At 40.0% G+C, this 12,500-nt stretch overlaps 1 protein-coding gene across 5 annotated transcripts in view; it reads left to right on the forward strand.

The window, feature by feature from the left end:
• The window catches only part of EBF3 (EBF transcription factor 3), a 123,396-nt gene that overhangs the window by 110,640 nt on the left and 256 nt on the right, over positions 1–12,500 (forward strand). For 2 of the 5 annotated variants that reach the window (XM_029962010.1, XM_029962012.1), the window contains exons 12-16: positions 122–187; positions 841–1,018; positions 2,218–2,406; positions 2,878–3,075; positions 9,899–12,500. The exon at positions 9,899–12,500 is cut by the window's right edge and continues 256 nt beyond it. In XM_029962010.1, the coding sequence (XP_029817870.1) occupies positions 122–187; positions 841–1,018; positions 2,218–2,406; positions 2,878–3,075; positions 9,899–9,930 (663 nt within the window). In that variant the 3' untranslated portion in view covers positions 9,931–12,500. The remainder of the gene's footprint in view (positions 1–121; positions 188–840; positions 1,019–2,217; positions 2,407–2,877; positions 3,076–9,898) is intronic. The other 3 variants (XM_029962011.1, XM_029962013.1, XM_029962014.1) reach the window with 2 other exon arrangements.

A 12,500-nucleotide genomic window follows, 5' to 3' on the forward strand; every position in this document is an offset into this window, starting at 1 on the left:
GCGTGTGACGTATTTTATCCACTTTATCGGCTCCTCGTAATTATAGGTGCTACAACTGCCAACATCACTGCACTTCTCTTGTCTTAGTGAAACATAACGCAGGTTGTTTGTTTTCCTCTAGGAAGTATTACTTAAGAGAGCAGCAGACCTTGTTGAAGCCCTATATGGGATGCCCCATAACAACCAGGTAGGTCACCAACGCGGTCTTTGTTCCCATGCTGACATGTGTAGATCAATACCTGCTCTTTGCAGAGCTGGCAGAGCATCAGCATGTTCCCTTTGTACACAGCCGGGCTTTGCCAGCCACCTTGAGGGCAGTCTGATGTGATGCAATGCTCCGAGGGAAACGCTTCATCTTCCCCTTCTCCTCTCGCCGCTCGTTTGCCCATCAGAAATGACAATTAAGTGTAAGGTGCCAAAAGCATAAGCAAGCATTAAGGCAAGAGAATAACCTTGAACTCGGGCCAAAATATACAGTGACTAATGGGAAGTCCTAAAGAAATCTGCTAAACTGAGCGGATCAGACCTACCGTATTTTGCAAACTGCTGAAAATACATCTCCCGCCCTGAGTGAATAAAATGTGTGTTGGGATTTTGACTCGACTTCCAGTGCTAAAATCTGATTTTATGTTAATTTCTTTATTTCTTTATACTTACTGTGCTGAGGTGGAATTGCATGTAGGGAGAAAAACAGGAGGTGTTGTTGAAACACGCAGCAAACTCTCCGCCCTCACTATAATTCCACCTGAATCTCTTTGATAAACTTTAGCATTATTGCAACTTGGGCTATTTGCGCAAATCAGCGTCTGAGTTGTCAGAGCCTCTTTTCTGTCTTTCCAGGAGATAATCCTGAAACGAGCAGCTGACATTGCCGAGGCGTTGTACAGCGTGCCCCGCAACCACAACCAGATCCCCACTCTAGCCAACACTCCCGCTCACACCGGCATGATGGGGGTGAACTCCTTCAGCAGCCAGCTCGCCGTCAACGTCTCCGAAACATCACAAGCCAACGACCAAGGTAGGTGGGATTTCAAGAGTTAATCCTCCACCTTGGTGACTGCTTTTGGCCAGTGCCATCAATCCGAGCTGATGTCACTGCCGTGTCCTATCTCTTTCTCTCTCCCTACTCGTGTGTCTGAAATGCCGTCTTTAACTTTCTTGAAATATTTAATTCTTTCTGTTCTTTCATTTACTGTTATCATAAAGCATCTCTAGCGGGGGAAAAAAATACAATTGGCAAAGTGTAGAAAGCTCTTTGTTATTCGCAGTAAATATACAACGTGTATGGTTTTTTTTTTTTAATATAAAATAATTATGTCTAGGTACCTCCACCTGGTTTTGGAATATTTACACAGATAAATCTAATTTGATGTCTGTGATTTTAAAATACTTTGTTTGTAGGCATGTGTGACATATATGTTACTAATAAAAGTAATAGTTGATTTAATTTACCTGTTGTAATTGAAAATGCATGTAGCATATTGCATTTAAAATTAATTTTGATACTAATGAAAGGAGGGAAACAGGATTATTAGATATGTTCAAACGCATATTTTTTTTTTGCTTGCAACATAATTATTAAATTGATTGCTCAGATAGGAACAAATTGTTGTTTAAAATCCTGATTCTGCTATGTTTCCTCTTCTAAAAAGATTGTCTTTTAATGCATTTCCAAGCTAATAAGCCTTATAAAATTCTGTACTTGCTCTTGAATTAGTTTTCACTGATGGCTACACCTTATGAAAGCTTGTTGTTAGCATAAAAATATCAATCACAAAATGAAGACCCCAAAACAGCCTTTTAAAGTAAATCACTGCAACAAAAAAGTTTTTCTTGTCAGCTCTGGCATTTGAAGGTCTGGAGAGGCTGAAAGTTCACGCAGTGTGTTGGTACAAAGCGGGACTTGAGCCTGTTGATAATTGCTCCTAAAGACAAACGTGAAGGCACCTGACACAGCTGGATCGAAGAGAGCTTTTGTTGGCTGTCTGTGCTAAGAGGAGAGACAACATAGAGTGCTCGCGGATGATTTAAGTAGGGTTGGCGTGATAAGGTTATCTCAAGCTGCAAGAGTTGATAGGGCAGTGAGAGACAACTCAGAGCAAAGCTGTGCAATCAATTAAAACTGTGTAATATATGCTGCATGAGGAAACCCCCCAGCCCTAAGTCTATCTTATAAAATAACATTATTTTTTTGGGGTGGGGGGGTTTCTAACACAGTAGGTTACAGTCGCAACACAAGCAGTGTTTCCCCGCGAGGATATGTTCCCAGCAGTACTCCTCAGCAGTCCAATTACAACACAGTCAGCAATAGCATGAATGGATATGGCAATGCCGGCATGCCCAATCTAGGTGTACCAGGTTCCCCTGGATTTCTTAATGGCTCCTCAGCTAACTCTCCTTACGGCAGTAAGTGTCTATTTTTGGTAACACATCATCATATAGATTCATATTTACTACCAAATCAACTCCTTGCATTGTTTTGATTTTCCTCTATTGTCAGCTACTGGATAAAAGGAGGGGTGACTCTGGAGGCTGGACGTAAAAATGAAAATAATAAATTGATCTGTTTTGTGCCAGAATACAATCTCAGATAGAGAAAAAAATAAACCAAAACAAAACAAAAAAAAAATGAGACAAAATAAAAATTGGACTGCGCAATTCGTAACAAAAGTCCAACACAAAAGAGTTTGCCTGTTATCCAGAGAGTGGCCAAGCCAAGGCATTTCATTTTTATTTTTTTATATATATTTTTTTTATATATATATATATATATATATTTCTATATATATTTTAAGAGGCAAGGCCCTATCACTCTCTTTTTCCGTGTTTGCCGTGAAAACCTCAATCTGAGTCCTGATTATTTTTGCTTTATTGCAGTAGTGCCGTCAAGCCCTACCATGGCAGCCTCTTCGGTCACCCTCCCTTCAAACTGTAGCAGTACACACGGCATTTTCTCATTCTCACCTGCCAATGTCATCTCTGCAGTGAAACAAAAGAGCGCCTTCGCTCCTGTTGTCAGGCCCCAAGCCTCTCCTCCACCATCTTGCACCAGTGCAAATGGAAATGGACTTCAAGGTGAGCTGGATCTCTCTCAATTTTCTGTGTATTGCCTTTTTTTTTTTTTTTTTTGATGCATACACTCAAGCCCTGATGGTTTCTTTGGGAGAAAGGTACCTGGTTGATTTTTTTTTGGGTTCCTGGTGCTCTCGTAGCGATGCAAAAGCAGGGGGAGAAATAAGGTAGCACGAATGGTCTGCTGAGATCTTTAGTTCATTTTTAATACTTGCATTAGAGAAAGCACTAGCTGTTTTTCTGGTATTTTCCCTTAGGAGTTCATGACTTAAATTTTAAAGGAATACTGTATCCCTGAATGCCTCTTGGAGGGTTCATGTACTCCGTGTGTTTATATGTTTTTTGAACACATTTCTGTGGATGTTTAAATCCAGCAGCATTCTGGCAGGACATGGTGTGATTTCCTTGTTTTACATAGGGTGCAATAGTGATTTCAAATATGTCAAGTTAATATAAATCAGGTTAAGCTCTCAGTCAGTGAACTAACCTTCCCCTGGACTAGGTAGCCCTGTATGCAGGGGGTTTGCATGCTCCGGTGGTCCCAGCTCGCTCTCTTACTGTGGTGTTAGAGTGGTTACATCCCTAAGTGAACTGAATATTTAATTTAAGGCAGGCAATTTTAATAATTTGCTTTTTTGGTACTTTTTTTTCTTTTTAATCCATGTGATTTTGTGTGGGTAGTGCAAGGAACAACTTATAAGCCACTTGCAGAACTCTCGTGGTTATCTGCTGGGAGTGGGGCAGGAGGAACTACAATACAGTGTATGTTTGGTAGAAGAACAAAAATATGAACAAAGTCTTCCCAAAAAGGAAGACTTAGGTCCTACTGTACCACTTTTAAGTCATATTGTAACATTTAGAAGATAAGACTATAGATGGATTAGAATAATTTGAATGTTTACCTGTGGTTGAGTCTCATTGTGCAGTAAATTGGAGCACTTCAGATCCCATTGAAATCAGGAAGGCTTGAGGACACTCATACCCCGGAGGTCATCACTCCTCTTGACTTCTTCAGTTAAGAATTAGCAGTACAGTGTTATTTATTCTTTGTATTACCATGGATACAATGAGTGCTCACAGGCGAACAGATGACAGATATTTTAATTTGCCAAACAAATTCTGAACACCTGCATTTTGTGGGATCTGAAGGCACTTCAGAGAGACATAATCCCAATCCCACAGAACTGTCTGTCCACCACAAATCCAGACCATTCCAGACCAAGATCTCAAAACTAATGTTTCTGTAGCTTGTTATTCACTTCTTGGCCCAAAAAACCATATGAGAGCTTGTTATGCACTCAGGTCAAGGAAGAGCTGAGGATTCAGCTATGCAAAATTATTGTGGGATGAATGTTAAAGAAAAGGATAATTAGATTAACAGTTTCTTTCATATTTCTTTACTGGAAGCTTCACTATGTTACTACTGTAAGGAGAAAACTATATTGATATTCTTAGAAAGAATAATCCATTAATAAAATAATCTGGTGTCCTACTTTCCTCTTTCTGTAAAAAGACACTACTATGAAAAGTAAATACTGAAATAATATAATGAAAAATAAAATCTTAAAAATAAAATAATAAACTAAAATAATAGAAATAAAAGATAATAATAAAATTAATAAAATAATCAATTAAAATAAAATATTATAAATGTGGTAACATGACAGATCTGAGGCAACTGCTCTATAGCAGATATTTATATATGTATTCATATTAACATGTTGATTGTGATTTACTCTGAAAAATACAACTATTTAAACATCTAAACTAAAATGATCTGAATTTCTGTAATTTCAGTATGTAAATACAGGGCTTCTCATCAGATAGGCAAGGGTTTAGGTGCTTAAAAACACTAGATTACTGCAAAGTGTGGTTTTAAGGAGAACAGGGTGGGCTGAATGCCTGTGCCAAGCACCTAATGTCCCTTGGGCACCTCCCCAAGCCTTTAAAAATTGTACATCTCCAGCCTCAAGTGCAAAATGTTTCATACATAAAGCTCAGAAAATGGCTTTGAAACAGCCAATACTGATTTTGTTAACTAGGTCATCAATTTAACTCTTAGGCTGAGCCCAGCCTTTCTCTGGACTAAGCTTTTTCCACGGCCAGACAGCCCACTGAAGACTTAACAATGCCACTAATCCCTGATTTTAGGATGCTGCAGTCCAAACAGCAGACCTGGTGTCATCCTTTTGGATTTTGGTTCAGCAGCCAAACTGAAAATAAATAGAAGTGTTGAAAACAAACAAGGAAACAAACATTTGCCATTTTTTCCTCGACTGGCTGAATGGAATCATTTTGTGTTGAGCAGAATGACACAGAGAAATAGGGAGAATGTCCTTCTGGTCTGGTAGTTAGAGCAGTGAGTTGTGGTAACTAGAGCAGGGTTGTGACAAAAAGTTGAATTGTTCATGCAAAGTAGCACCACAAAGTGATGCTCAGTGAATTGTGAGGAATTCAGGAATTACAGAGCATCATAGAATCCTGGGATGGGTAGGGTTGGAAGGGACCTTAAAGACCATCTAGTTCCAATTTAGGGCAGAGATGCTTTCCACTATCCCAGGTTGCTCCAAGCCCCGTCCAACTTGTCCTTGGACACTTCCAGGGATGGGGCAGCCACAGCTTCTCTGGGCAGCCTGTGCCAGGGCCTCACCACCACCTCACCTCACTCAGGTTCTTTCAAAGCAGAGGCAACATCACTTCTCCCAGCCAAAACTATTGAGTTAATTCAGACTGAACTCACAAAAGGTTTCAGGTTGACAACACATTTTCCTCACAGATTTCAACCACTGCCTTGAACTGAACTGCTGCCAGAACTGAGTGGCAAGACAGGGATGAATTTGTCATCTTCCTTCATGAGATATAAAGAAAAGCCACCAACACTCCTGTGTTGGCACTTATTTATACTGCATTTGACCCATACAGTTGTTTAGGGAATTTCTGTTTTTTTCCTATTTTCTTAGTCATTTATGGACATTGAGCTCTTTTTAAAGTTTCTTTCTGGACACTGTGCAAACAGCTTGAGAGTTATCTGATCAGCACATTTTCTATATTAAGTTAAAATTTGGAATTTAAGAGCTGCAGTCCAATGCAGCAGAAGTTTTTTTTGTGATCTTGAAGTACAGTCTCATTACAGAGGAGGATGTAAAGGAGCTGAGTGGCAGCTGAAGAGTCTGCACTGTTAGAAATGCTCACACACATTTAGTCAACCCAAAAGGGAAGAGCTCGTGGTCACTGTTGTTGTATTGGAGGTAAATCCTTCAGTTTATGGATAAGGCAGGACATGGATAAGAATGGATAAGAATACAGACACAGGTGGTCCTTTTGCAGGGATCTGGGGGTTAATTGCACTGATCTTTGCTGGGTAAACCATCCCAGGATGTGTCTATGTGTGGGAAAAATGCTGTTCTTGGTACACCTAAGATGGTGAGAACACAGGAGCAGAGCTATGAAGCTCCAGCTGGATCTGAGGGAGATATTTTTGTCTCCTAACAAAGTATAAAGCAGAGGTTGAGCTGTTCTACCTCCTGGCTTATACTAACATCACCCTAAGCATCAGGACCACCTGAGCCCTCTGCACTAGAAGCAAGATCTTGCTACCAGGAAGCACGACCCCAAAACCCACTGCACTGTAGGACCCACTGCCCAAGAGGGAACATGGCCTTTAGCCAACAGATTTTTTTCTAAAGAGATCCAAGACACCTGCTAGTGGAAGGTGTCCCTGCTCATGGCAGGGGGTTGGAATGAGATGGTCTTTAAGGTCCCTTCCAACCCAAACCAGTCTGTGATTTTACAAAGACAGAGGTTAAGAATAAAAACAAATAAGAAAGAAGACAATCTGGGGAGATCTCAGAGGGGTCAGAGTGCAGGCCATGACAGCCAGGGCTGATGTGTTGTCTTCCCCCTTGCTGCACCCATGTCAGCTGCACATCCATCCCCAGCCAGCGAGTACCTGATCAGGGTCAACACTCAGAAGCTGCAAATCACAGAGGAGAAACCTCTCTCTCTGTTGTCCCGTGGCCATGACTCACTCCTGTGACTAAGTCTACAAAAAAGGGCCTTTGGGCCATATCCAAAAAGCCACAATCTTGTTGACTCCCTATGGCCTCCATTGCATAATCTGTGATCACAAAGTCAAGTACTCACATACTTTTTTAAGAGCAGGATCCTACTGTATGTGTTCCTTTGGGCAGAGAGCCTTTTCCTGTTTAAAACAATGGACATCTAAGGTATAAAATATTTTTTTTTAGTGAGAAATTGCTGGCTCCCTGCAAAGTTGGAAGTACAATATATGTTCAAAATTTGGTTTTCAATTGTAATTTACTTTCTATAGATTGTGAAAGATATTGCTCTCTGGTTATAGGACTGTAATGCAGAGCAGAGGGGTCTCTATATTCTTTTTAAATTGCATCCTGCTTAATTTTCTGGTCTTTCCCTGGATGAAAGTATTAAAATTATTATTAAAAAACTAGCCAGCTCATTTTTCTTTAAGAAGGCATTTGGTATCAATTTGCACAGCAGGAAGCGCAGCGCAGAAATTCACAATTGTCAAATGCTGCCACTAAAAGAACAGTGAAATAAATGTCTGGAGCACCAACCTTGCACCCCCCTCCCATTGTGCCACAGGGAGAATTCAACAAAAATAGTTAAATTAAAAAATTTAGACTTCCTCCCCACGCCCCCCCCCCAAAAAAAAAGCATGCAGCAGATAATCTAATTTTTCACACAGTAGAATCATAGAATCCCAGAGTGGTTTGGGTTAGAAGAGACCTTAAAGACCATCCAGTCCCACCCCCTGCCATGGGCAGGGACACCTTCCACTATTCCAGGTTACTCCAAGCCCCGTCCAACCTGGCCTTGGACACTTCCAGGGATGGAGAAGCTGATGGTGCTATTGCAGCATGGACTTGGAGGACATGGTTGAGTGGTGAACATGGTGGTGGTGCTGGTTGATGGGTGGACTGAATGATCTTGAAGGTCTTTTCCAGCTTTAATGATTCTGTGAGTCTATGATAACATCTCAAGATGATCTCCAGCATCCTCCAGTTCAAGTGCACACCAGGTGACCAGACTGATGTGGTGACAGGTTTCCTGCTGACTGAATCCCATCGGAGAAGCCAACCTGAGAGTAGGGGTTTGGCAGGTCCAAACACAGGGCAAGGTCATCTGCTGGCCTGGGCTGATGCAGTGTGGAACAGACATTTAGTGAAGGGTTGTTTTAAGGGTTCTTTAAAAGGTGGTCAGGCATTGGAAAGGGCTGCCCAGGGAGGTGGTGGAGTCCTCATCCCTGGAGGTGTCCAAGGAATGACTGGATGTGGCACTCAGTGCTCTGGGCTGGGTGACAAGGTGGGCATCAGGCACAGGGTGGACTCGATGGGCTGGGAGGGCTTTTCCAACCTCAGTGATTCTTGGGTTCTGTGAAAACATGATGAAGAAACTAAATGTTTAGGATCAGAAGGGTCTCTGCCAATATATGCACTATTCTCCAGTTAAATTTTGTAAGTTCACTTGCTGTTTAGCTTTAAAACATTCAGTATTATAAAAAATGCAAAATTATAACTTCAATTTCAACATATTTGTTACATGTAATTGGGGAAAAAAGTGGTAGAGTTGGAAAACTTCAACCCGTTTCAAGGGCATCACTTGAGCTGTGCTTTAGAGAACGTCCCATCCAAATCCTTCCCAAAAATGGTGCCAGAAGGATCAGGACTGCTCAGGACTCTGGGTGCATCTGTTGGAGCAGCGCTGATGGTGCAGACCATGCTGCTGCAGGAAGTTGTGTCACCTATGAAATGTGTATGGACCCAGCTCTTCCAAACCATAAAGCTGTAACAGCGAATCAGAAATAAATTAATATTGTTGAAATTAATGAACTGAGAAATTGAAGTTCACATCACTACACGAACAAATTTATTAATATCTGTTGTACATAAATTAATGAGAAATATCACTACAGCAAAAATTAAACAACACTAAAATTAAAGACTGTCTAGATTATGTTTCTACCAAAGAGTTAACTAGGAAAAAAAGCAGTGGTTGTTGGCATATCAGTCTTTATCTGGTAAAAAACTGGATATGGCTGGTCTGGGCTACTGATAGAATCACAGAATCACAGAATATGCTGAGTTGGAAAGAATTCACAAGGATCATCGAGTCCAACTCCTGGCCCTGCACAGGACCATCCCCAAGAGTCAGACCCTGTGCCTGAGGGTATCATCCAAACGCTCCTTGAGCTCTGTCAGCCTTGGTGCTGTGACCACTGCCCTGAGGAGCCTGTTCAGTGCCCAACCACCCTCTGGGGGAAGAACTTTCTCCTGATATCCAACCTAAACCTGCCCTGTCACAACTTCAGGCCGTTCCCTCGGGTCCTGTCACTGTGTTTTTATGGCATTTGAGCTCCAGAGTTGGGAGGAGGTGTAGGGTCCTTGGCTTTGGTCTTGGAGAGTTCTTGGCCGCTTAGTCCTGCTTTTATCATAAAGTAGAATCGTGGAAAAGGAGGTTTTCTGCCCAGGTGCAAGTCTGGGCATGAAGTGATGGTTAGAGGGGATGTCCCCAAGGAATGGTGTTATGGTCAGGAGTGCTGTCGGGAGCCTGGAGAGCTGAGCACAGGAATCAGGGTGCCCTTCCCTCAAAATCCTGCTCAGAGCCTCCTTTCCCAAGGAGAAGCCCTTTGTTTTGCTATGAGAGGTGCGTGTCCCTTGGTCCAAGGGTGATGTGGAGGAACCTGGCTCTGCATCCTCCGTTTGAGCATCGCGATGGCTTTGAACCAGCTGTGCCTTCCCCCAGTTGTGACAATAACGGCTCCTTTTTCTTCTCTTTTCTCTTTTAGCCATGTCCGGGCTTGTAGTCCCGCCAATGTAAAGTCACTTTTGTTTACCTACCGTAGCACCAAGCTGCAGAGGATGGGCTTAGGGGACAAGTTTAGTATATTAAGACATGCTGATGGAAGCAGTATCTTCACGCAGAATCAGCAACAAATCGAAATGCTACAGGAAAAAAAAAAACAAACAAAAAAAAAAAAGAAAAAAAAAGACTTTGTTTAAAGATTTTATTTAAACTATTAAGAATCTACATGCAAACAACCTACTTCTTCATGAACAATTCCATTTTATTGACTGAATTTTTCTCATATTTTCACATTTCTCAGTCCTGGAGAATAAGGAAAAAGCGACGCCTATTTTGTATAAAGTTTCTGATTACGTCTTGGCTATGTCTAGTACTTGCTATGTGTTGGGAGAAACTTTGTGGATGCACCATTTTGATTATCATGAAACACTGATGAAAAATGCCTCCGAACATTTTTCTGTACTCATAACTAGATTCACAATGGTTGTGTATCTCTATAATGTGAAATATTTTTTTGTGGTGGAAAAAAAGGGGGCCAAGGAGGTTATGAGCCATCAAACTGGAAAAAAAAAGAATAAAAAAAAAATAAGGATGAATATATGATTAGAAAAAAAAAAACCACACAAAAAACCGGGGCGCGGGGGCGGGCACGGGGGGGTTTATCGTTGCTTAACTTCATCTTAATGAAATGGAACTTTGTAACTTATTGTAGTTAGAAATTGTAACTTTGATATTGAATTCTCTTGCCTTCAACAAGCACACTGACAGAGAAAAAAAAAAAAGAAATTGCTACTGTCTGTTGGTTTAAAAAATGAAAAAAATATACTTCCACTGCTAGAGCTTCCTGTTAAGCAAGTGTGATCTGCAACATTTTTTCAACTTTTGCTAGCACTGTATACTATTGCATTTTAGGCTACTGTGAAGTCTATGTTTCTTGTACCAGAAAATTGTCCTTTTGACTTCTAGATCCTTCTTCCCTAATGTGTTTTGTATGTGGTTATAAAATTGTAGACTTTTGTGATTTTGCCAAAGTTGTAGCTAAATATTTATACACTTGTCTTGAATTTTTTTCAGATCCACTTAAATATTTAGAAAACAAAAAGCAGATTTTATTCCTTATGGAGGCTATAAGGAATAAAATAGTCTTACCCATTGCAACACTTTCTTTCACATAAACACTTGCAGTCACTAAGGGAATTTATTTTGTAACATATCAACTATAAATATTGTATTTATCTTTGAAATTTTGTATATTGCTTTTCATAATTTTTTTTTTTTTATGTTCCTGTATGTATTGGTTTTTGTCCTGGCCTGGTATCGTGATGCTGAAAAAAGCATTAAGCCAAGAACCATTGCCTTCATGTTTTTCTTTTAAATAAATGAGTGTCCGTGCATTTCATTTGTACTTCATAAAGTTGCTATTGTTTAGCCTTTCCATCCTTTATTTCTTTATTATTTTTTTGAGGAAAAGTCAAATTCATTGTTTATTTTTATATTATTTTTAAGTTATCAGAACAAATAATTTTGAAAAAAAAGTCGTTCGTTGTATAGTCAAATCAAAATTGTGCCACATGGCTGTAATGAATACTAGTAGAATATGTGCATGTGATACAGCCACAGAAAAGATGAATCTATTTTGTGGTTGCATTTTTTATTTCCTATTTCTGTTTGTTTGTTTGTTTTTATTTTATTTTTTAATTTTTTTTTTTTTTTAAAGATTGTAAAAAGTCATTTTTAGCTGCCACCCATGACTTTGCCACATAGCTGAACTGTGTTTACTGGAAAAATTCAGAGGCCTAAAGTTTAAAAATAAATTCACTTCTGATGTTTTAATTAAAATGTTTGCCACATGAACTTCTCTGATGCCTTAAAAGTGAACTTCTTTGAAGAACTTTTGTGCTGTTTTATCACAGGCTTACACCACAATTGTTAATCACGACTTCATTTGGATGATTTCTGGTGTAAAAAATAAGAGGAAAAAAAAAAGCACAATCCCGGTGTACAATTCTCCCACTCCTTTCTGTGTCGATTTTCTGCTGCACTCTGCATTCTCCCAAACCCTGCACTGCTCCAACACGGGAAATCAGGATCACACCGAATTTTTAATGTCTGGGAGTTGTTTATTTAGGTTTCTTGGGGTGTTTTTTTTTAGGGAACCTTTTGTAAATGACCCATAGCTGACTGTATTTTTTAAACTGGAATGACCTCCGTTATATTCCGTGGCTCTTAGTGCCAAACCCAGTAAGAAAAACGTGGAGCTGTTTTTATTTTTCCTTTGCACTAACTGGTTTGCCAGCACAGCACTGCAAAACACATTGCAAACTGCAGCAGAATTCACGTTTTAACCAAAAAGGAGGGATCACTTTTTAAAATTATTTTTATTATTATTTTGAATTTTTTTTTTCTTTCTGGGCAAAAAAATGCACATTTTAGTAAAGCTTTTATTAAAGGGTTTAGAAGAACGATACAGCTCTGTGAGCATGGCCAAGGTCTGGCTAAGTGGGAAAGCCTGAGAAGTCACTTTGGAACTGAATTGCCTCCGTTATATTTTGTCTAAGTAAGGTTTTGCTCTAAAAAAAAAAAAA

Source organism: Manacus vitellinus, unplaced genomic scaffold, assembly GCF_001715985.3.
Source record: "Manacus vitellinus isolate BGI_N305 unplaced genomic scaffold, ASM171598v3 scaffold_40_pilon, whole genome shotgun sequence".
In the NCBI taxonomy this organism is placed as follows: domain Eukaryota; kingdom Metazoa; phylum Chordata; class Aves; order Passeriformes; family Pipridae; genus Manacus; species Manacus vitellinus.